The 22,163-nt window shown below is 40.1% G+C and overlaps 1 protein-coding gene across 1 annotated transcript; it reads right to left on the bottom strand.

The window, feature by feature from the left end:
- Positions 1-332: 332 nt before the first annotated feature.
- Positions 333-21,923, bottom strand: prtfdc1a (phosphoribosyl transferase domain containing 1a). Its single transcript, XM_089125682.1, has 9 exons — positions 21,099-21,923; positions 20,817-20,923; positions 20,012-20,195; positions 16,758-16,823; positions 14,457-14,474; positions 6,160-6,242; positions 3,748-3,794; positions 3,546-3,622; positions 333-828 (listed from the first exon to the last, which is right to left on the bottom strand). Exons 1-9 carry the CDS (start codon positions 21,288-21,290, stop codon positions 781-783), a joined length of 822 nt encoding a protein of 273 aa, XP_088981808.1. The 5' UTR covers positions 21,291-21,923; the 3' UTR covers positions 333-780.
- Positions 21,924-22,163: the final 240 nt, after the last annotated feature.

Below are 22,163 nucleotides of genomic sequence, written 5' to 3'. Positions count from 1 at the left end.
AGTGATCTCTGAACCAATTCAAGTCTGTCCTGATCGTCTCATCTGTGGTGTTTGAGCCGTAAGCCATTCATTCCAGTCAAGTGGTGCACGCCGAACTATTTCTACCAACGGAGTGCATCTCTTCTGGAAATCCCTCACTGCCGTTTCTTCTAAGGAACCATCCATTTATCATTCACGGACTGCCTTCAAGTATTATCCATTTCTGATCTCTGCTGTTTAATAAAAGAATTAATCTCTACAACTTACCTTGTTGTCCGTCTGCTTCCGTAACACTTCTAGAGGCAAGACAAAAAGTCAAGACAATCAATGTATTTTCAAGGCATTTTATTTAAGTATTATCATCTGTAACATTTGAATTTTCACAATGCAAAATTAAAATTGCTATTCATTTTATATAGCTATAACCTACTGTCCAATTTTGGGATTGGATAAAGCTCCTGCCTCCCTACAACCCGAAAACATAGAATGTCCTCAGTGGCATGGATGGTCTCACAAACAAATGTCTTCTAAAGAGAACAAAATGGGCAGCTGGGCTCTTAAACTGATACAGCATACAAAATGGAACAGAGTAAGTCTGTTTTACACATCATATCACGTTAGCATTGCGATGTGACTTTACTCAATTAATGCAAAACACATTATATAATATTTCAAACATAATTCAGCATGTCAGTGACAGATATCAGATCTCTGATTTGAGAACACAGTAATCTTGTGTCACAATGAGTTTTTCATCCGTTATGGTAATATAAATGTCCATTCCTCTTGAAGGGAGTTTTGTCACACTTTATATTTCTGTTTCCCTGTCTCACTGATGACGCAGATGTGCTGTGAAGGGGAAGACATTGCTTACGTGAGTCAAAAAAAAAAACACACAAAAAAACAGAAAATAGTAATAATGTGTAAACTGCTTTCTGCAGTGTGACAGATAGATGTTTTCCATCACATTTATAGCTTCAGAAGGGGCTTGAACACATGATGCGTGAGGCTGATTAGAGTTTTCTAGGAAAGATGAATGCTGTGCTGCATGCCAGATTTCATTTGGATGTTCACCAAGTCCTGTTCAACACTCAGTGATGACATTCATGCTGCAGGTTCAGAGATTCATCTCTTATGTAACGCTGCATGATGAGCTTTAAGCTGGGGAGGCCTTTTTATGCAGCTTTAAAGAGTTAGCTCACTCAGAACCGAAAATCCTGTCATTAATTACTCACCCTCATGTCGTTCCAAACCAGTAAGACTTTTGTTCATTTTCAGAACACAAATGATGATATTTTTTATTAAATCTGAGAACTTTCAATCCCTCTATAGAGACCAACACAACTACCACTTTGATGCTTCAAAACGTTCATAAAGAGATCATAAAAGTAATCTATATGAATTGAGCGGTTTAGGCAACATTTTCTGAAGAGACTTGTTCACTTTATATGATGAATAGATTTATTTTTGGCTTTTATTTACTCAAATGAATGAAAGAATTTTTATTTTTGGGTGAACCACATCCCTTTTACAACATCAAGAGGCTGTTCAAGCAGAACACATTTTTCCATTTTATGATCGATTTAAATTATGAACAGATTTAATTGCTTTTGTTCACTTATGATCAGCAAACATGAACAGAAGCTCAATCGAACCTGCTTGACACGCGAGAACAAGCCTCTTGTGGAAGCTCAAATGTGCTGCGTAACACGAGAATGATCCTCACTGGTTCTTGTGGAAGCTCAAACATGCCCTGTAACATGAGAATGATCCTCATTGGTTCTTTTGGAAGCTCAAACATGCTTCGTAACACGAGAATGATCCTCATTGGTTCTTGTGGAAGCTCAAACATGCCCCATAACACGAGAATGAACCTCATTGGTTCTTGTGGAAGCTCAAAGTTGCTGCGTAACATGAGAATGATCCTCAATGGTTCTTGTGGAAGCTCAAACATGCTGGGTAACATGAGAATGAACCTCATTGGTTCTTGTGGAAGCTCAAACGTGCTCTGTAACACGAGAATGAACCTCATTGGTTCTTGTGGAAGCTCAAACATGCCCCATAACACGAGAATGAACCTCATTGGTTCTTGTGGAAGCTCAAATTTGCTCCGTAACATGAGAATGAACCTCATTGGTTCTTGTGGAAGCTCAAACGTGCTCCGTAACACGAGAATGATCCTCATTGGTTCTTGTGGGAGCTCAAAGTTGCTCCGTAACATGAGAATGAACCTCAAAGTTGCTCCGTAACATGAGAATGAACCTCATTGGTTCTTGTGGAAGCTCAAACATGCCCCGTAACACAAGAATGATCCTCATTGGTTCCTGTGGAAGCTCAAACGTGCTCCGTAACACGAGAATGATCCTCTTTGGTTCTTGTGGAAGCTCAAATGTGCTCCGTAACACGAGAATGATCCTCATTGGTTCTTGTGGAAGCTCAAACGTGCTCTGTAACACGAGAATGATCCTCATTGGTTCTTGTGGAAGCTCAAACGGGCTCCGTAACACGAGAATGATCCTCATTGGTTCTTGTGGAAGCTCAAACGTGCTCCGTGACACGAGAATGATCCTTATTGGTTCTTGTGGAAGCTCAAACGTACTCTGTAACACGAGAATGAACCTCATTGGTTCTTGTGGAAGCTCAAATTTGCTGCGTAACACGAGAATGATCCTTATTGGTTCTTGTGGAAGCTCAAACGGGCTCCGTAACACGAGAATGATCCTCATTGGTTCTTGTGGAAGCTCAAACGTGCTCCGTAACACGAGAATGATCCTCATTGGTTCTTGTGGAAGCTCAAATGTGCTCTGTAACACGAGAATGAACCTCATTGGTTCTTGTGGAAGCTCAAATTTGCTGCGTAACACGAGAATGATCTTTATTGGTTCTTGTGGAAGCTCAAACGGGCTCCGTAACACGAGAATGAACCTCATTGGTTCTTGTGGAAGCTCAAACGTGCTCTGTAACATGATAATGAACCTCATTGGTTCTTGTGGAAGCTCAAATTTGCTGCGTAACACGAGAATGATCCTTATTGGTTCTTGTGGAAGCTCAAACGGGCTCCGTAACACGAGAATGATCCTCATTGGTTCTTGTGGAAGCTCAAACGTGCTCTTTAACACGAGAATGAACCTCATTGGTTCTTGTGGAAGCTCAAACGGGTTCCGTAACACAAGAATGAACCTCATTGGTTCTTGTGGAAGCTCAAATTTGCTGCGTATAGACACACCAAAACAACTACCACTTTGATGCTTCAAAAACTTCATAAAGAGATCATAAAAGTAATCTATATGAATTGAGCGGTTTATCAAGATACTTGTTCACTTTATATCCTTTCATTCAAAGATGGATGAAAGTCTTACAGGATTGGAACGGTAGGAGATGACATGAAACTAATGACAGAATTTTCCTGTTGCTCTAAAGATAAGTTGATTGTATAAAAAAAATTGTTTGCACCACCATAAGGCGCCTAATATTCATACATTTTAGTACTTTGGTTTCAAAGTCAAAGTCAGTTCGATTCATCTTCAAAAGGTCATGAAATTTAACAAAAATGGTCGTAATCTTACATTGAGGTCCCTGAAGTACTCATTGTAGTCCAGAGCGTAACCCACCACAAATAGATTGGGAATGACAAATCCAACATCTGTAGAGAAAAAAACAAGTAATCGGTGTTCACGAATTACAGCCGTGTTCAGATAATCATATTGTGATTAATTAAGGCCCATTTCCGCAGGGCAGAAGTATGTTTGAGCATCCTTGAGCACCCACAGTCAGGGAGCTCTGCCGCCCCGTGAGGAACCCTCTTAACCAGCAACCTGAGGGAAGAGACACAGGAACACATTAACACCCTTAAACTCCATTAGATAAAAACTATTAAAATGTCAGGTCTGCCCCTCTTCTTCAGCTTGATTTGATCTCAGGCCACGCATCCTCTAAGTTTCCATCATGGTGTTTTAAAATGAGGCACATTTATGTAGTTTTACACACGTGTACACACTGGTCACAGATACAGACACAAAGATGTACCTTTAATTCACCTTTGGCTAAGCCACGCCCTAGAATGTAGATTGACCAATCACAGCGAACTCCCACAGAGGTCCGACACTTTTTCACAGCGCTCCATTGACTTTCAACACAGGCGTCTCATATTTTTGATCTCGGCAGGCTATTACCGTTGTAGTTTTATCCAAAATATGGTTAAACGTTGTGCCTCGGGCATTTGTAATACAGATACGCGTTTCCCAGAGAGGTTGGAGGGGGGTGTCCGTTTTTTCCCTTCCCAAAACCGAAGTAAAATCCTAACAAGTGTCGTCTTTGGATTAAGCTGTGTGGACGTCCTCAGTCAGCTAAACCCCGCAAAGATCATCAAGCACATCTTTTTTTTACTTCTAAACTTACTGTGAGTGTGAAGTTATACTAGTTAGACCATTTTATAATGTTTTAGTTTATGATTTCGGTTCTCATACCGGTTGTTGATACGTTAGCACATGCTGCTAATAAATACAACGTTATACTCGTGTAGTCCGTTTGCTTTGTAATAACGATTATAGAAGTGAATAGAGACCTACCCAGCTTTGCATGAATAGTGTTGCTCCCTGATATTGTTAGTCCCAGCCTTCGTCTCGATTAGTAGGAAGTGCGGTGGACTGTGACCGGGAACGTTATACTTTTGCCTCTATTTTGGATGCCTTGTTGTTTCTTGCATTTCACCTGTATGTCTTGAAAATGTTTGATATCATTTCAGCAGGATGAGCTGTTACAGCATAAGCCATGCAGAGCACAGATGAAGTTTGACGGATGTAGCAACAGTAACTAAAGGGGGCGGGCTTAGCCAAAGGTGAATTTCCCAAAGCTGAATGCTCACTAAAATCCTCACACAGCCATCATGTTTTCAGCTCATTTCAAGTTTGATTTTGGCGTGACATAAAGTGGTGATATTTAAGTGGCTGATTTATCCCCTACAGTTGGGAAACAGTATTGTTTTCTACTATGTCGTAAAATCTGTCATGGTTACACCAGGGAATACACGCGTGCATTTGTTGACAAACGATACCCCCGAAACTTCTCACATCTTGGGCAGACTCCAGTGTTATGTGTGAGATGTCTTCATCCCAGGTACATTGGCATATATTTCAGCATGTCTTATGAATATAGTTTCATGGGCTTTATTTTTTTTTTAAACGCCAAAAGATCGCGTAGCTCACATTTACAAGCCAGCATCTTTATAGTAACGTTAGCCTATTGGCTTTTGTTTTACATAATGGATATGCTAATTCAATTCAATGTTTATGTGGTAGATAATAGCCATATCGTCAATATTATAATATCAAGCAACAAATTTGAAAAAGTTACGTTTTTGTGGAGTAGTATTGCGAATTAATGTTTTTTAAATTGTATTAGTATAAAAAAAATCACCTGTTCGCTCATTTGGGCGTACCCTATGGATGAGTGGCGCCAGCGAGCTAACTCTGGACCAATATTCATTTGATCCTCATACAGCCTTTTATTTTGCCACTCTCCCATTTTCTCTTTCTACTGTCCTCCGACAAAACCTTTGGCTTCTTGGTTTTACTTGCTGCCTCAGCCATGACAACATACAGAGGTAAAAAAAAAAAAACGCTCGTTGGGCTCTTGCGTCGGAATTTGAGGAAGTGGGGGAAGTGATGCCGTAAATTAGCTGAATTTTGTAGTTCTTTTTGTGCTCAGGTTCCTACCCGCTCACCGAAGTTACAGTGTGCCAGTAAAAGCGATACAGACACTGTCAGGCTATGGCAGACCTGTCATTCAACCTATTGTAAGTCGATGTACCATCTCAAGGATTTGGGAAAAATATTATAAAGGTTGAAAAACTTACATAGTGCTGCTTTAACGCCATCCTTGTCTGTATTCAGGCCAATTCCAGAATCAAAAGGCGGGGTTTTTCACACAAACCAATCATAACTGATCATATCCAATCATCGCATGATGGAAGCATTGCCTCCTCTCACATGACTTTCCCCCATTCCTTCTCAATTACCTCCCACTAAACTCAGCGCACACTTTAGGGGGTCTGTTAAAAGTCAAAGGGCTCAAGGGCACTTTATTCCCAAATGTTTTCAATATTCCAATTTTGTGCATATGTTAAATTCACAACTTTAGATAGAAACATAGCTATTGCCTTAATGTAGTTCCCCTTCTCACCCTGCAACTTTAACCATTTTGGACTGGAAAGTCTCCACGTGCTGTAGAAGGGCTGTCATTGTCTTTCCTGTGTCCACTATTGCCTGTAGGGAAATGAATACTGTTGTGCTTTCTCGTGTTAAGCTGGATACAGTGTCCGTGGAGGCGTGAAGAGAAGCACACAACAAAGAGAGTCCGTTCAGGAACTTTACTGAACTTATTCAGACACAACTTTACATCAACTGTGTTTGTATGCTCTTGCCCAGCGCCGATGGGTTATATTCGACCATCTGCACCGGAGCCTGCGAGCATACTGACGCTAAACGTAAACAAGCAGTGAATTAATCCCTACGTAATGACGCAACAACATCTGATTGGCTAATAAGAACACATTACGTATACATGTAAAATAACTGTAACAAACTATGTATTTATTTAACTAACACTATAACACCACTCCCCTTTTTTTTTAGCTCTGCAGAGTCCCTTCTGCATCTCTTGAGGGGAACAATTAACTTTTTGTTGTCTTCTATTTCCTTTGTTAGTCCATATAACGACTTGGGGCTCGAACAAGTCGCCCCCGTTTTGTCTTCATCCCCTCTTTTCCACAGGGATTAGGGTCACAGTTAGAATCCGTTACAAGAAGGGTCCGAGGCTCTTCCGGCACAGTGCTGGCAGAGGATGAAGGGTTTGGTGCTTCTGCCCCTGTGGCAACAGGTACCTGAGCACTTCTTGGAATCAGTGAGCCTTCCTCGATGCAGGTGTATTTGTGTCGCAGACGCTGCATCCAGGCAGGTATGTGGTCACTTAGATAGGGTTGTAAGCGATCATGATGCAGTACTTTCTCACTTCGTCTGTCCCTGACTCGGTAGAGCACTGGTCCAAGGCGTGCTGTGACGACCAAAGGCCCTTGCCATGGGGGTTGGAGTTTTGGACTGTAGCCCTTTCTCCTGCTACTGACCCTCACTGACACAAGATCACCTACTTGATAGGACTTCTCTCTGGCTCGTAAGTCATAGACCTTTTTCTGGCGAGTCTGAGCGGTGCGCAAGTTCTGACGCGCTACCTGATGAGCCTGCTGCAGATTAGCTTGCAGTTCTTGGACAAACTCAGGTGTACTTTTAGCTCCCCTGGTAACCTCAGCCGTCCTTAGCCAGATGTCATGTGGCTGGAAAACATCTCGCCCCAGCATCAGCTGATTTGGTGTGAAACCCGTTGCTGAATGTACAGTGCTCCTGTATGCTGCAGTGAGTAAGGGAAGATGTTCATCCCAATTCCGTTGACTTTGGTCCACATAACACCGTATCATCTGCAAGAGCGTTCTATTGAATCTTTCCACTTGCCCGTTCGAGGCCGGATGATAAGGTGTGGTCCGGGTCTTGGTTACTTGTAACAGGCGACAAACCTCCATGAACAGCGAACTCTCAAAGTTCCGTCCTTGGTCAGTGTGAATCTCAAGGGGAGCCCCAAAACGTGAGATGAAATCAAACACCAATCTCTTTGCTGTTGTCTCAGCTCCTTGTTCGGGGACAGGAAATGCCTCTACCCAGCGAGTAAACTGATCAATTATAACGAGGATGTACCTGTTGCCTGACTTGGATTCTGGAAATGGTCCTAGGATATCAAGGTGGAGTCGGTCCATAGGTGCTCCAGCCTGGTAGCTCTGGAGCTTGGCCCTCCCCATGGGACTTGTTGTCTTACAGGAACTACACTGTAGGCACTTCTTGACGAAAAGGCGTACATCGTTCCCCATATTGTACCATTGGTAACACCTGCGGAGCCGCATAAGCGTCTTTTCCTCCCCTGAATGACCTGCTTGAGCTGGATTGTGACAGGATTGGAGAACCTCATTTTTCAGGGAAACAGGAACAAGTAAACGCAGAGATGACATACCTCCATTTAAATCATCCCACCGGTAATAGAGGACCCCATCTCGCATCTCTACTTGAGACCAACACAGCCAGTATTTGCGAACTGCTGGGCTATGCATCATGACCTCTTCCTTAGCAGGCAAATAGCCATCAGACATCCATTTATGGAGAACTGAAAGGTCTGGGTCAGCTAACTGTTCTTCCCTGAGACTTTGCGAACTCATCGGTTGCAGCCAGTTTGAGGAAGGACCTGGGTTGTCATCACCTACTTCATCTACATCACTGGGAGTGTTAGCGCAACTATCCTCATTCTGACGGTCAAGGGAGTGTGTGCGTCTCACCGCCAAGGGAATGACATCATCGACATCTTCCTCGAATCTGGCCCATTGATGGTGGAGCTTCCGGCAGAAGCGACAGCCCTTGCATGGCAAGCTATCTAGCTCTCTTCCTGCTTGATAACAGTCACAAGGTTCTTCATTCAGAGTCATTCGAGACAGAGCATCAGCGTTGGAATGATATGTACCTGGCCTATGCTCGATGATGAAATTGTACTGACTGAGTTCTTCAAGCCACCTAGCCAGTTGGCCCTCTGGTCTCTTAAACCTGTATAGCCACGTTAGACTGCTGTGATCCGTCCTGAGTAAGAAGTTAGACCCCAGCAAATAATGGCGGAACTGTCTTGTGAACCTGACAACTGCTAGAAGTTCCTTACGTGTGACACAGTACCTCTGGTGAGCTGGTGTGAGTAGACAGCTGGCAAATGAGATAACTTTCTCTTCCCCCCACTGCAACTGTGAGAGAACTGCTCCAATGCTCTGGTTGGACGCATCAGTGTCCAGGACAAACTGTCCAGATGTAATTGGGAACACCAAAATGGGTGCAGTTGTGAGGCTCCTTTTAAGATGTTCAAAGGCCTTTTTCTGCTCCTCTTCCCAGAAGAAGGAACTCCCTTTCTTGAGCAGCATCGTCAAGGGTGTGGTGATTTCAGCAAACTTGGCAACAAACCTCCTGTAATAGTTGCACAAACCGAGGAAAGACTGGAGTTCCTGGACACTGGTTGGGGTCTTCCAGTTCCTAACGTCATCAATGAGGGCTGGATTGGTCTTAATTCCTTCGCCACTCACAACGTGACCAAGAAACAGGACCTCATCTCTTAGCAGGTGGCATTTCGAGGGTTTCAGCTTTAGTCCATATTCCTGCAACCTCTGAAAAACCTCTGCAAGCCGCTCCATACACTGTTCCACATCTTCACCGAAAATGATTATGTCATCAAGGTAGATCAGTAAGGTGTCCCACTGCAACCCTCGTAGAACCAACTCCATGGCCCTCTGGAATGTGCTGGGTGCGTTACACAACCCAAATGGCATTCTGGTGTACTCATATAGCCCATACCTCGTCACAAAAGCAGTCTTGGATCTGTCTTTTCTATTCATTTCAATCTGCCAATATCCTGACTGAAGGTCAAGTGTTGAGAATGTCTTTGCACCACCCAGCACATCCAGGCATTCCTCTATTTTTGGTAGGGGATATGCGTCCTTTATGGTAAGATCATTAAGCTGGCGATAATCTACGCACCAGCGGACCCCCCCATCCTTTTTTCTTACAAGGACAATAGGGGAAGCCCATTCTGAGCTTGAGGGGACAACGATACCTGAATCCAGCATTTTCTTGAGATGTGTTTCCTCCTCATTCCAAAACCCTAAAGGGGTACGTCGTACTGGTTGTCGAACAGGCTTAGACACTCCTGTGTCTATGCTGTGCTGCAAAGCAGAGAACTTCCCAAGGTCATCATCAGTTGCCGCAAAGACTGTTTGATATTCACTCAGCAGAGCTACTAACATCACTTGTTGCTGCTCAGTAAGGGTTTCACTCGCGCTAGTGAACAACTGTCTGAGGTGCTCAGGAAGGTCTAGAGCGTTTGGTGAAGACACCCTTCTTATGTGATGCTCACCAGGAGGCTCATTGGCAGGATATTGTGTCGTTGAGTTCCTGTCTTTTGCATACAATGTAGCATCACCTGGAACCATGTGCGCTATCTCTCCCTCCTCCTGAGCGTCTGGATATGCTTCGATAAGCACACCCAAACAGACTCCCCGTAATAAGGGCCTACTGGAAGCTGTGACATTGCATAGCCTGACTGGGATCCTCCGTTCCATGTTAATCATGATGCTGCCTGACGACACTCCATCAGCCAGGGTAACGGGCTCTAGAACAGCCGGGAGTTCTGGGTTTGGGTCGTCTACCACACCCCACACTAAACATTCACACTCCGGCGGCACAGTGACATCTCTCTCCAACATCACTCTCGAAATGGCATAGTCTGGGCCCTTGCCTTCGGATATATAGGCTGGCATGAGTTCAGAGCCCATAAAGACTTTACCAGAGGCATGTATGGTGAAATCAGCAGCTTTTAAGAAATCTAAACCCAAGAGCAAGGCATCGCGAATTGGTGCAATGCAAACTGTCCACTCCAACACCTTTGAGCCAATTCTGAATTCCACTGCCACTCCACCTGTTGCTGACATCTCCCTTCCAGTTTCTGCATTTCGGAGACACACATTTTTCAGTCCTGAAGGCGATTTGGCAGGTAATTTGCTGTACGTCTCTTCAGACATTATCGTAGCCTCAGCACCCGTGTCTATAACAGCATTAACTGGTATGCCATCGACAGTCAGTGAAATCATTAAACTGGGCCCTCGACTCTCAGCTCTGCTCACATGTACAATAGACGGACTCTGCTCTGCATGTTCAGAGTGACTTTGATTTGAGGGCTCCATTTTGGCAACATTATTTGTAGGGGGACTTGCAGATGGACTGGGGGACCGTGAGCAGTTTCGTTTGAAATGTCCCTCCTCCCCACACTGAAAGCATGGCCCGCTAGAAGTTCTGGTGGGGCTGGTATTTTGATGTCTGTATCTGCTTGACTTGAAAGGGGTCTGAGCTGCACGTCCTCTTTCTGACTGAACTGCCTTACTGGAATTTATTTGTTGAGTGGGTCTTACGGTAGAAGGAAGAACAACAGAAGAGGAAGGAGGCAGGCGGGCTATGGCTAATTGCAGCTTATCAACTTTATCAATGAGTGTTTGTAACTGGTGCTGTGTAACATAACCAGGCTGTGACTGCACTCTACGTGACTGTAAGGCAGGTGCCTCCTCATCAGAGTCCATGTCTTGATCAGCCCAGGATACTCGACGTGTCCTCCCCTTCAGATCAAAGTCTCGTCCGAGTGTGGCTTTGAAATTGTGTTCATAAGATGATACTAGCCGTTGTGCCTCATCCAGCGATACAGGGTCACGGTTCATAACCTCGTATGCCACTTTCTGGTTGCGCAGCCCTTTGAGAAAAGCATCAGCAGCAATTTGTTCCCTGAGCTCAGTGTCAACTCCAGGATAAGCTAAAATGACCAGCCTGTGAACCTCCTCTGCGAACTCTGAAACAGTTTCTTTAGACTGGCGCAGTTCTCCAAGTCTCCTCCGTGCTGTGGTGGGAGGTTCTTTCTGGCCAAATCGGAAAGCCAGCTGTTCTTTCAAAAGAAAGTAATCTTCACGTATGTGTTCGGGTAATGAGCACAGATATCTGACAGCAGCTCCCCGTAGACATTCATGGAGCTTATCCACTCTCTCTACTGCACTCCATCTGTAAATGACAGCTCTGCGCTCAAAAGGAATAATGAAGGAGTCCCAGTCATCCTTACCATCGTAAGTGTCAAGTTTAGCTTTAGGTCCATCTGAAGCTCTACCACGAGGGGTTGGGTGGTGATGGGTGGGCGCTGCAGCATTTAAAGGTGTGTGCGTGTTTTGACCCAAGTTGAAAGAGCCATTATAATGGCTGGGTACCTGTGCACGGCTTCTAGGTCTTACATCAGGGCCAGGTGTGGAGGAAGTTGGACTAATTGGGCTACGTACGTGTCTATCAATGACTGCGAGCTCTGCAGCAAAAAGCTGTTCCGCATCTGAAGGCCCTGTAGCATCTCCATCTGTCATAAGGGTTCTATCAGGGGCAGCTGCAAATGAGGAAGAGTCATCATGTTGGTGGGGACCACGTGTTACCTTACTGGCATGGGGCCGCTGCGTAAGGGCAGACAAACTAGCCTCTGTTGCTTCCAATCTTTGTAGCAAAGGTGAAATGGCATGTTGAAGTTGCTTATTTTGTTGTGACAGCACAGCCTGTAGCCATTGTGGGGGGTCTGGAACAGCTGATGCTCCAAGGTGGACCTCTGGCTCACCCTCATCCATGTTGTAGTACAATTTAGCTTTAAATGTTTTTTTTTTTTTTCTCTTTTTTTTTCTTCTCACTGATGATAAAGTTCTGTTGTTTTCAAGGCTCAGCTTTATGCAGAAGCTTATATTCCATTAATGTCTTTTCTTTTTATTGTTTTAGTATAGTTTTAATACTGAATACTGAAATTATGTGGTTTGTGAACTTCAATATAGATTTGCAGGGCTGTTTATGTCGAATCTGTGAATGTTTAGAAGTTTCTGTGAAAATTGGCAGGCAGCCAACAGCAGCGCTAGATTTGGCAGACTGCCAGCTCCACGCTTCTCCGATGGGGGAAGGGAAACTCCGTGCAGCACGTGAAATGGTGGTCAACGCGACGACCAAACGTGGTCAAACAGTCTTTAATACTACTCCACAACAGCGTTTGGCATTGATTATAATGTCCATCAATTTACAAAGGATGCCCCAGCAGTTCACAACACTCACAGTTCACTGATGACGGTCAATCACGCTCAGCTTCTGACACCACTTGTTGTGCTTTCTCGTGTTAAGCTGGATACAGTGTCCGTGGAGGCGTGAAGAGAAGCACACAACAAAGAGAGTCCGTTCAGGAACTTTACTGAACTTATTCAGACACAACTTTACATCAACTGTGTTTGTATGCTCTTGCCCAGCGCCGATGGGTTATATTCGACCATCTGCACCGGAGCCTGCGAGCATACTGACGCTAAACGTAAACAAGCAGTGAATTAATCCCTACGTAATGACGCAACAACATCTGATTGGCTAATAAGAACACATTACGTATACATGTAAAATAACTGTAACAAACTATGTATTTATTTAACTAACACTATAACAATACATATAAGATTACACTGTAATGGAGATATAGTGCTACATGCCTTGCTGTCTCATTCGTATTTTGTCTTCCTGTGGAGTTTTGCAGGTGCAGATTCCATGTGGATTTGCTCATAAGTGTTTGACTTTGATCTGAAATTCTCTACATAGAGCTTTTTGTCAAGCAAAAAATATCATTCTTCATTTACAGCACACAAGAAAAACTTGCAATTGATTTCAAAAGAGTTTGATTTTAGTATGTAACTAAGCTAACAATGCAATACACAAATCGTTTGGTGAAATGTTTTTGAAATACACTTCTTATGCTCACCAAGGCTACATTTATTAGATGAAAAATACAGGAAAACAGAAATATTATGAAATATGTACTGTCTTCTATTTTAATGTATTTTAAAATGTAATTTATTTCTGTGATGCAAAGCTGAATTTTCAGCACCATTAATCCAGTCTTCAGTGTCACATGATCCTTCGGAAATCATTCTAATATGTTGATTTGCTGCTCAAGAAAGATTTCTGTTTATTATCAATGTTGAAAACAGTTCAAATCTGCTTAATAATCTTAATCTTTACTATCACCATTGTTCGATTGAATGCATCCTAGTATTCATTTCTTTAAAAAGCTTTTTGAAGGGTATTGTGTAGCACATGTATGATTAAAAAAAAAGACAAAAAAAGTTAAACTATACACTCTCAGAGAAAAAGGTACAAAAGCTGTCACTGGGGTGGTACCTTTTCAAAAGGTACACTTTTGTACCTAAAGGGTGCATATTGGTACCTTCATGGTCATTATGGTACCAATATGCACTCTTACAAAAGCTTGAAAAGGTACCGCCCCAGTGACAGCTTTTGTACCTTTTTTTCTGAGAGTGTAGAATACTTTAATTTTCATTAACTAAAATTCTTTTTTAAGTATTTAGCTTTACATTGTCCTCCATCTAGGACTGCATTGCATGCTGCTTTAGAATTTGGGAGCAGAGTTTTGCTGCTTGCTGTTTAGCACAGCCTTCACCCCTAGAGAACAGCTATGATGCCTGAAATTGTGTCTAGCACAAGACTTTTAATGAGAGTTAAGTAACATAAAAAAAACATCCCCAAAGTTATGGAAATAATGATCAACAGCACTGTTATTCAATGCAGCAGCACATGGAGTGATCAACATGGGTGATTTCCTTGGAAAACGTGTGGTGTGAAATCTGATCTGAAAGGAAAATACCTTTCTACTACATTGTTTTCCGGACAAATCCCAGACTACCCTGCACAAATGTCCATAACAAACTTTGTTTGCTTCTCTCTTGCGTTTTATTTCAGTTATATATTTATGTGTGTCTGCATAATTTGCTAAACCCACAGTGAAAAGCACAATCTTACCTCCACAATCAAGACATTCTGTGTGGCATATGAGAGGAAAAAGAGAGAGAGAATTTAGAAAATCCAAAAGATTTAAAACAACATCCAAAAACATCAGAAACAACAAGAGAGGATCTGGATGTTATCACTATAGAAAATACACACTGTGAGTGTTTGGTAGAATATTTTAAGTAGATCTGATCCCAAGCAAAGCCACATAATATGGCAATGGCATTCTATTCTTTTATTATATTATACTTTAATATAAAACATTGACCGTTTAATTTAGTCCTATTTTGGGCCATTTATTAATTTTTAAGTTATCTTTTTTCCAATCATAAGAACTTCATGGATTGTGTAATTTCTTAGATGAACCGAACGCCTCTTCACAAAGCCTGCCTTTATTTGAACAAATAATGCAATATTGTGAAATAATATTCCAAATTCAAACATCTGTTTTCTATTTGAATATATTTTAAAATGTAATTTATTCCTGGGATTCAAAGCTGAATTTTCAGCATATTGTCACATGATCCTTCAGAAATCATTCTGATATGCTGATTTGCTGCTCAAGAAATATTTCTTATTCTCAATGTTGAAAACATTTGTGCTGCTTGATATTTTTGCGGAAACCATGCAATTTGTTTCAGGATTATTTGATGAACAGACCCTTTAAAATAACAGCATTCATTTAATATAGGAATCTTACTGAACCCAAACTTGTAATTGATAGTGTAAATGCATTCTAGACAAGATAATGACAGATGACAGATTACTGGTTATGAATATAATCAATAACAGTCATTTGCTCACTATGCCTGAAATCTCTATCTCGGACACATCTGTAATAATAAAGCAACTCTGGATAGTGTACAATGCCTAGAAGGGAGTGAATACAATTCTTGTGGATTTGTCATAAGAAGTGACCCATTTGCCTTGAGAACAGCCTCAGTCCTGCTTTGGAAGGCTGGATAATATTGCACCATTCATTAAAGGAGTAGTTCACAAAAAAAAAAAAAATTGCTGATAATTTACTCACCCCCATGTCATCCAAGATGTCCATGTCTTTCTTTCTTCAGTCGAAAAGAAATTAAGGTTTTTGATGAAAACATTCCCGGATTTTTCTCCACATAATGGACTTCACTGGGAACCAAATGGTTCAAGCTCCAAATGAGAGTTTCAGTGCAGCTTCAAAGGGCTTTAAACGACACCAGACGATGAATAAGGGTCTTATCTAGCGAAACGATCGGTCATTTTAAAAATAAATAAAAAAGTTTAAGTTTTATAAGAACAAATGCTTGACTTGCTCTGTTCTGTGATGAGCGTTCGTGACTCTCCTGTTCCATCAAAATGAACAAATCTTTTTTCGAGTCATGACTCGAAGGGTCCTAGATAGGACCATTTTTCATCATCTGGTGTCATTTAAAGCCCTTTGAACAGTTTGCACTGAAACTCTCATTTGGACCTTGAACCGTTTGGTTCCCAATGAAGTCCATTATATGGAGAAAATCCTGGAATGCTTTAATCAAAAACCTTAATATTTTTTCAACTGAAGAAAGAAAGACATGGACATCTTGGATGGCATGGGGGTGAGTAAACTATCAGCAAAAGTTTTTTGTTTTTGTTTTTTTTAAGTGAACTACTCCTTTAAGGATACAGTTTGCAATGCATGATAGAGTTGGGAATCTATTTGTAGTTCTGTGCACCAGAATGTCTCAATAATGGATCATGTGGAGGACTGATGAGGCCAAGAAAGGCACTTGATGCTTGTAAAAAAATGTTTTTGAGTTTTTTAAGAGTTTGACTAGTTTTATGTTGTCATGATTGTGCTAGAAATATATGTTCTGCACAGGATGTGTTCTGCTCTCATTTTTGTGGTCAAATTATGATTACCACAGGATCTATGATTACCTCAGGATCTATCACTGAATAGATCCTGTCAAGTCTCATGTCAAATAATACCTAAAAATACAATTGAAAAAAAATATTACAAAAGGATCTATATCTTGACTCCATTTCTTGAATTTTAGAAGCCATTACTCCAGTCTTCAGTGTCACATGATCCTTCAGAAAACTGCTTCATATTTTTTGCAACAATAATCCTTTTCAATAATCTTTAAACAAGTCTTGGTAGTTCAGAAATGTCTGAGTCGTATAAGGTCTCAGAACTCTGGATATAACTATGAGGTTTGTTGTTGAAAACCTCTGACATATGAATACCAGCCCTAGAATCTGTATGTAATTTCTTACTAAACTTGCTAAACCTATGCTAATAAAGCCCATGTTCACGCATTTTGACTAATAAGCAAACATGTGCAATACCTTTCCTTTCAGCATGGAGAGGTCATCTGGTCCAATAATGTGCAGATCTTCAGTGGACTGGTCATTCTGAAAAAGACACAGAGACAGATGTTAAAAGCCCCCTTCTGTGGCCCTGTCAGCACATATGATCTTACAGTCTCCATAGACATGTCAGACAGAAGCTGCTTTTGTCTGCTGAGACAATTGGGTTGCGTCCTCTTCTCAGGGTCAAGTTGAACCTTTGTGAAGGGGTGAAGTGGCTCTTCTGTGCTTGAGAAGAACGTTCTGGCTTGGTCATGTTCAGACAGGAAGCGGGACCACGATGGACTGGAGGCTCCTTAGGGGCCCATGAGTTACAGCAAAACACAGACTGTGAAGACCCACCCAACCATGACAGAACAACTTGACCTTTACTGTATCCTTAGATTGGATCAATAACTGATAAACATAAACTGGGATAAAATACCAGTATAGTACTAAAACACATTTGATTAATGTAGTAGTACATTTGGATTTCTCTATCATGGTAGAAAAAATGTCATTGTGTGGACATTTTTGCCAGGCCAATCAAATAATGAGTCAAGAAGTTGACGTTAAAATGTCTGACACACACACTCTCTCTCTAACCCTACCCCTAAACATACCAATTATACAAAACTTTATGCATTTTTATAAAAACTTTAATTATTTTTATACCATATTTACAAATGAGGACGTCCCTAAAGGAAGCTTTTTGGAGATTTTGGTCTCTTCTGGGTACAAATTTGTCCCCAAAAAATATAGCTAAGTAGGCAAACAAACAAACACACACACACAGAAATCAAGAATTGGTCCTAATCTCTATGGTATAGGTCTACAGTTTGGCAATTGTAGTAATATCGTACATTGTTGTACATCATCCAGGTATTGAGGCAGCTACATTCATCCAATGTCATACTGTGCACAATATAAGGCTACTTCCTTAAAGGACTCCAGACATTAGACAAATATCAGTCTACGTTTTATTTTTAATATTAGGGAAAAGACTCACATTCATGCGTGACAAAAAAATAGGAGGCAAAATATATTTTTTGTAATTCTGTTAATTACACTGCGCAAATCGGATGAGGAAGGGTTGGCTCTCCAGTCTCCATAGAACTTAAAATATTCATTTTATTTTAGTTTTCGTGTTCGCATTTATGAGGAAAAAACAATTGTATAGACGCGACCGCTCTGAACTGGCACTAAAAGACTACTTTAAAACTTTCACATAGTCTGTTGCCTTTAAGAAGTAAAAGCAGACAATACACTGTAATACAACTGTAATACAAGCCTCACTGAACATGTAACGAGTAAAATATTACTGAAAATTGATTAGTAATGCCTTAAACTACTGCGTTACAGCAAAAAGTAATATGTTACTGTAATGTGTTAGTTTTGTAATGCGTTACTCCCAACACTGATAAAGTATTGAATACAATAGAAATAGTAGAGTAGCATGGAAATATGCTATTCTGAGCACATATCTTTCTGAATAACATGTGCACAGCATTAGAGCGCCCTCTGCTGACTACAGCTGATGACGGCCACTTTAACTCGGTTACAAAGCATTTACATAAATGATTGGCAGAGATAGAAGGTTACACTAAATGCCAACAGCATTGTAAGTAATAGTTAGATGCTATTTGCACTAAGTGTAAAAAGTGTTAGATGCTATTTATACTTATAGTGCAAATAGTGACAAATACTAACAAATATTTTGCACGTCAGTGTATTGTAGTACACCGTAAAACAGCCTAATAACAGTTGATATGCCTAATAACAGTTTATATGCTTATATTGATTAAAATCATAAATAAATGTTGCCTTAGGACCATACTTGTTTCTGTCCCTATATGGCTCTCCTCTAATCTCCTCTAAACCTGCTAATCAGTAAAGGTGTACTGTAAGGTTCAGGAAAGGATGGCTGTATATGATAATACTTTGAAAGGCTATGTACACATTCTTTGGACTTAAAGGGTTAGTTCACCCAAAAATGAAAATTCTGTCAGTTACTCACCCTCATGTTGTTCCAACTCCGTAAGACCTTCGTTCATCTTCGGAACACAAATTAAGATATTTTTTTATTAAATCTGAGAGCTGGATCACTCCTGCACACTAGTCCATAGGCTTCTTTAGGGATTGAAACATACTGGTCTCGAAAAGTTATTAAAGACTTTGTTAAAATAGTCCAAGTGACTTCAGTGGCTTAATCTTAAGTTTATCAAACAACGAGAAAACTTTTTGTGCACAAAAAACAACAAAAATAACGACTTTATTTCAACGATTCATTTACTTCTCTCTCTGCCTCGAGTCAGGTTATTAGTTTAATAACGTAAGCTTCTGTTATTGTACGTCACACGCATCCAGGCTTGGGAGGGTAACTTTAAAATGTATTCTGATACAGTTACAAATGACTTCATAAAAAACATACTCCAACATAATCCAAGTACCAGAATATGAAAGTAATGTAACCGATTATTTTTGGATTACTTAAAGGACAGATATTATATAAAAAAACAAACAAAAAAAACTTTTACTTATTAAAAATTTCACATCCCTGAAATATATATTTTTTTTTATAGAGACATCTAGTGGCTACAGTATGATTTTACAGATTTTTTTTGTACTATGTAGGCTACACGGAAATAATAAAAACACAACATTTAAACATCTTACACAATCTACATATTAGTTTAATTTAAAATAGGAAATAAACTGTTGATTAATGTGATTTAATTAACTTTTTGAGGACGGCAAGTTTCAATTCCTCAAGAAGAGCCTATATGGACTAGTATGCAGGAGTGATCCAGCTCTCAGATTTCATCAACAATATCTTAATTTGTGTTCCGAAGATGAACGAATTCCAAAGTGCCGTTGTCGCAGAGTCTCGTTCCCTTCTCAGGGAACTAGGGTTACAGTTAACCTGAAATGTTTTTTTTTTTTTTTTTTTTACCTGCTTCAACCAGTCAATGGTGGGTGGAGATAGTTTAAATAGCCTTTGCTAACAAGATGGGCTATTTGCTACTAATTTTGTTGTGTAGGCCTATTCATTTTTTTTTCCAGTTTGGTAAGTTTGGTCATTTCTGGGTGTAAACATTAAATGGATGTGGATATAAGGGGTGTATAAACTATGGTTTTTATCAGTAAAAAAAGTGTAGATCAGGTAAGATGTGCTATAAAAGGTATGCACTGAGAAACATGATAGAGCACTCTGCTATAGTTTTAGCTATTATGCATATTATGCTTCTCCTCACCAGATAGCTCTTAAAACGGATGAACTCTACTCTGGTGGTCAGTCTTCTGTTGGCGCTGCGACTCTGAGCTTTGATTGACTCCACCAGGTCAGAACAGAACTTGTATCCTCCCTTCAGAACACAGAGAACCATCATGTCATGATCCCCGATGTCTTCAAGGATGTCTCTGGCCAGACACTCGATCCTACAAATCACATTAGATCACAATGTTAGGAACTGTGTATGTGAAGGCCATGTGATTTCATAAATTAAATTTAATGGTCACATGAACCAAAGTTGTAGATCAACCCAAATTACTTTGGAATGTGATTGTGAAGCAGAAAGCACAAGGCTAAACAAAATGTGTTTTACATGTTCATACTAATTTACTCTCTTACTTTATATCAGGAAAACACAGATATTTAAAAGCACTTAGCAATAGTGTTTTTGGTTTTCAATACAAAATACCAAAATAATTAGTAGATAGAAGTAGTTTTAAATTACAATATCTCGTTAAAATCCAACTTGTTTCTCAAACATTTTGCCTAAGTTTTCAGCTCCTCAGATTTTTCTCCTGAGAAAAAGATCATAGTGATTTCCGTTTTACACAACTATAGTTTCAGAAACTTTCTCCACAAAGTCTCAAACTGAGCTCAAATTTGCCTAGATCTATTGTTTGCCAAGTCAGATATCTCAATATGAACTCAAATTTATTATAAAATTTGACCAAATGACCAATCTGATCTGAAGTTGTGTAGTTTATCACTCAATTCACATTGAACATCAATTTTCACATTTTATGATATGAGTCCAGCAGTGTGTTTACCTGTTCATAATGACTCCATGAGGGATGTACACACACTCCAGATCACCCTGGTAATGCTTAGGATAATTAAACAGCTCCAAACTGTAACCTGACCACCCGTCTTTAATCTATATCAACAGTCAATTAATAGTATAAAGCAGAATAGTACGGTTTACTGTAAATAGAAATGAAAACATGAAAAAAGAAGAAAATAAATACTGCAGGGATGCAAAATAAACAAGTTGTCTTATCATTTCAGTTGCAATTGTAATAAATAAAATTCAGCATGTCAGGAATATTTACCACAACGCCTGGTTCTTTTCTCTGGACATCTGCCATGTTCGTGGTGTGCAAAAGTGCATTAAACTGAAGCTTCCTGAGAGAGGACGAGATGTTTGGGCGCACCCACTTTACGTCACTAAACACAGTGGGATATGCGTTGTACATGTTTTCATGATCAAATATGGCAATACTTTCTTTTTTTAAGACATGCATAGTTTAGTTAAAAAAATATCTCTAATGGCTTTTATGAATGGAGATGTGTTATTTCACATGAGTCATATTAGATGGTTTAACTCGTCATGTTGAACATAACAGGAGAACTATAGCCTACATCAGCACAAAAGAGCCTACTTTCTCCTCAGACGGTCACAGATAATCTTTACAAACAACTGTCAGCGAGTGTAATGTTTGTAATGAAAATAACTTACCATAACATTGTAACAAAACAACATCTAAATACCAGACGAGAAGGAGTGGTATTTTCTCTAATATCAGAAAATAACACTCCTATAGCCTCCTGTAAATACAACATTAATATAGCTCGATTATATGAATTGAACATTTTTAGACACAACGTTGTCAATTTTGATTTTTTGCTCTATTTTGCCAACAAAAAATAGTTCCAAACAGCAGAATTGTTGCGTTTCCCAGCAACACACAGCGGGGTTTTGTTCTTCAATGATTCACCGTTTTTGAGCGAATCAGGTGAGTCAATGATTCAATTGCCCATTCATAATTTCAATGAACACTTGATTCTTTTTTTTTTTTTTTTTTTTCACTTGATTCTTTCATGAACTTGAAGTTATTTCCGCCACCTAGTGGCACATTTAGTTTCATAATAGTCTATTTTCTTTCCCCCCAGCATTTCATATTTATATTCAAAATGATATTTTAAGGATTCATTTTGTAAAATTATTTAGGTAATTTTAATTGCTGTGTAAATGAATTTTGATAAATGGTAAGATGTATTGGTATAACAATACAATACTATAGCGTTAAATAGTGTAATTAAACAAATGATGATCAACAATATGTTCGGTAACTTTACTTTTTATAAATAAGTATAAGAGGGGTGCCCTTTTTCCG

Source organism: Pimephales promelas, chromosome 22, assembly GCF_988280905.1.
Source record: "Pimephales promelas chromosome 22, fPimPro1.hap1.1, whole genome shotgun sequence".
In the NCBI taxonomy this organism is placed as follows: Eukaryota; Metazoa; Chordata; class Actinopteri; order Cypriniformes; family Leuciscidae; genus Pimephales; species Pimephales promelas.
The sequence above is the reverse complement of the archived record's forward strand: the minus strand, read 5'-3'. Positions and strand labels throughout refer to the sequence as shown.

What these genes read in the sequence shown, in the direction of transcription:
- prtfdc1a (XM_089125682.1), bottom strand. Translation starts at nt 21,290, where the DNA reads ATGCATGTCTTAAAAAAAGAAAGTATTGCCATATTTGATCATGAAAAC. An exon ending in AAAATGGTTAAAGTTGCAGG is followed by an intron (nt 3,795 to 6,159) that starts GTGAGAAGGGGA and finishes CTCTTCCCTCAG; the next exon opens with GTTGCTGGTTAAGAGGGTTC. An exon ending in AGTACTTCAGGGACCTCAAT is followed by an intron (nt 829 to 3,545) that starts GTAAGATTACGA and finishes TCCCCTTCACAG; the next exon opens with CACATCTGCGTCATCAGTGA.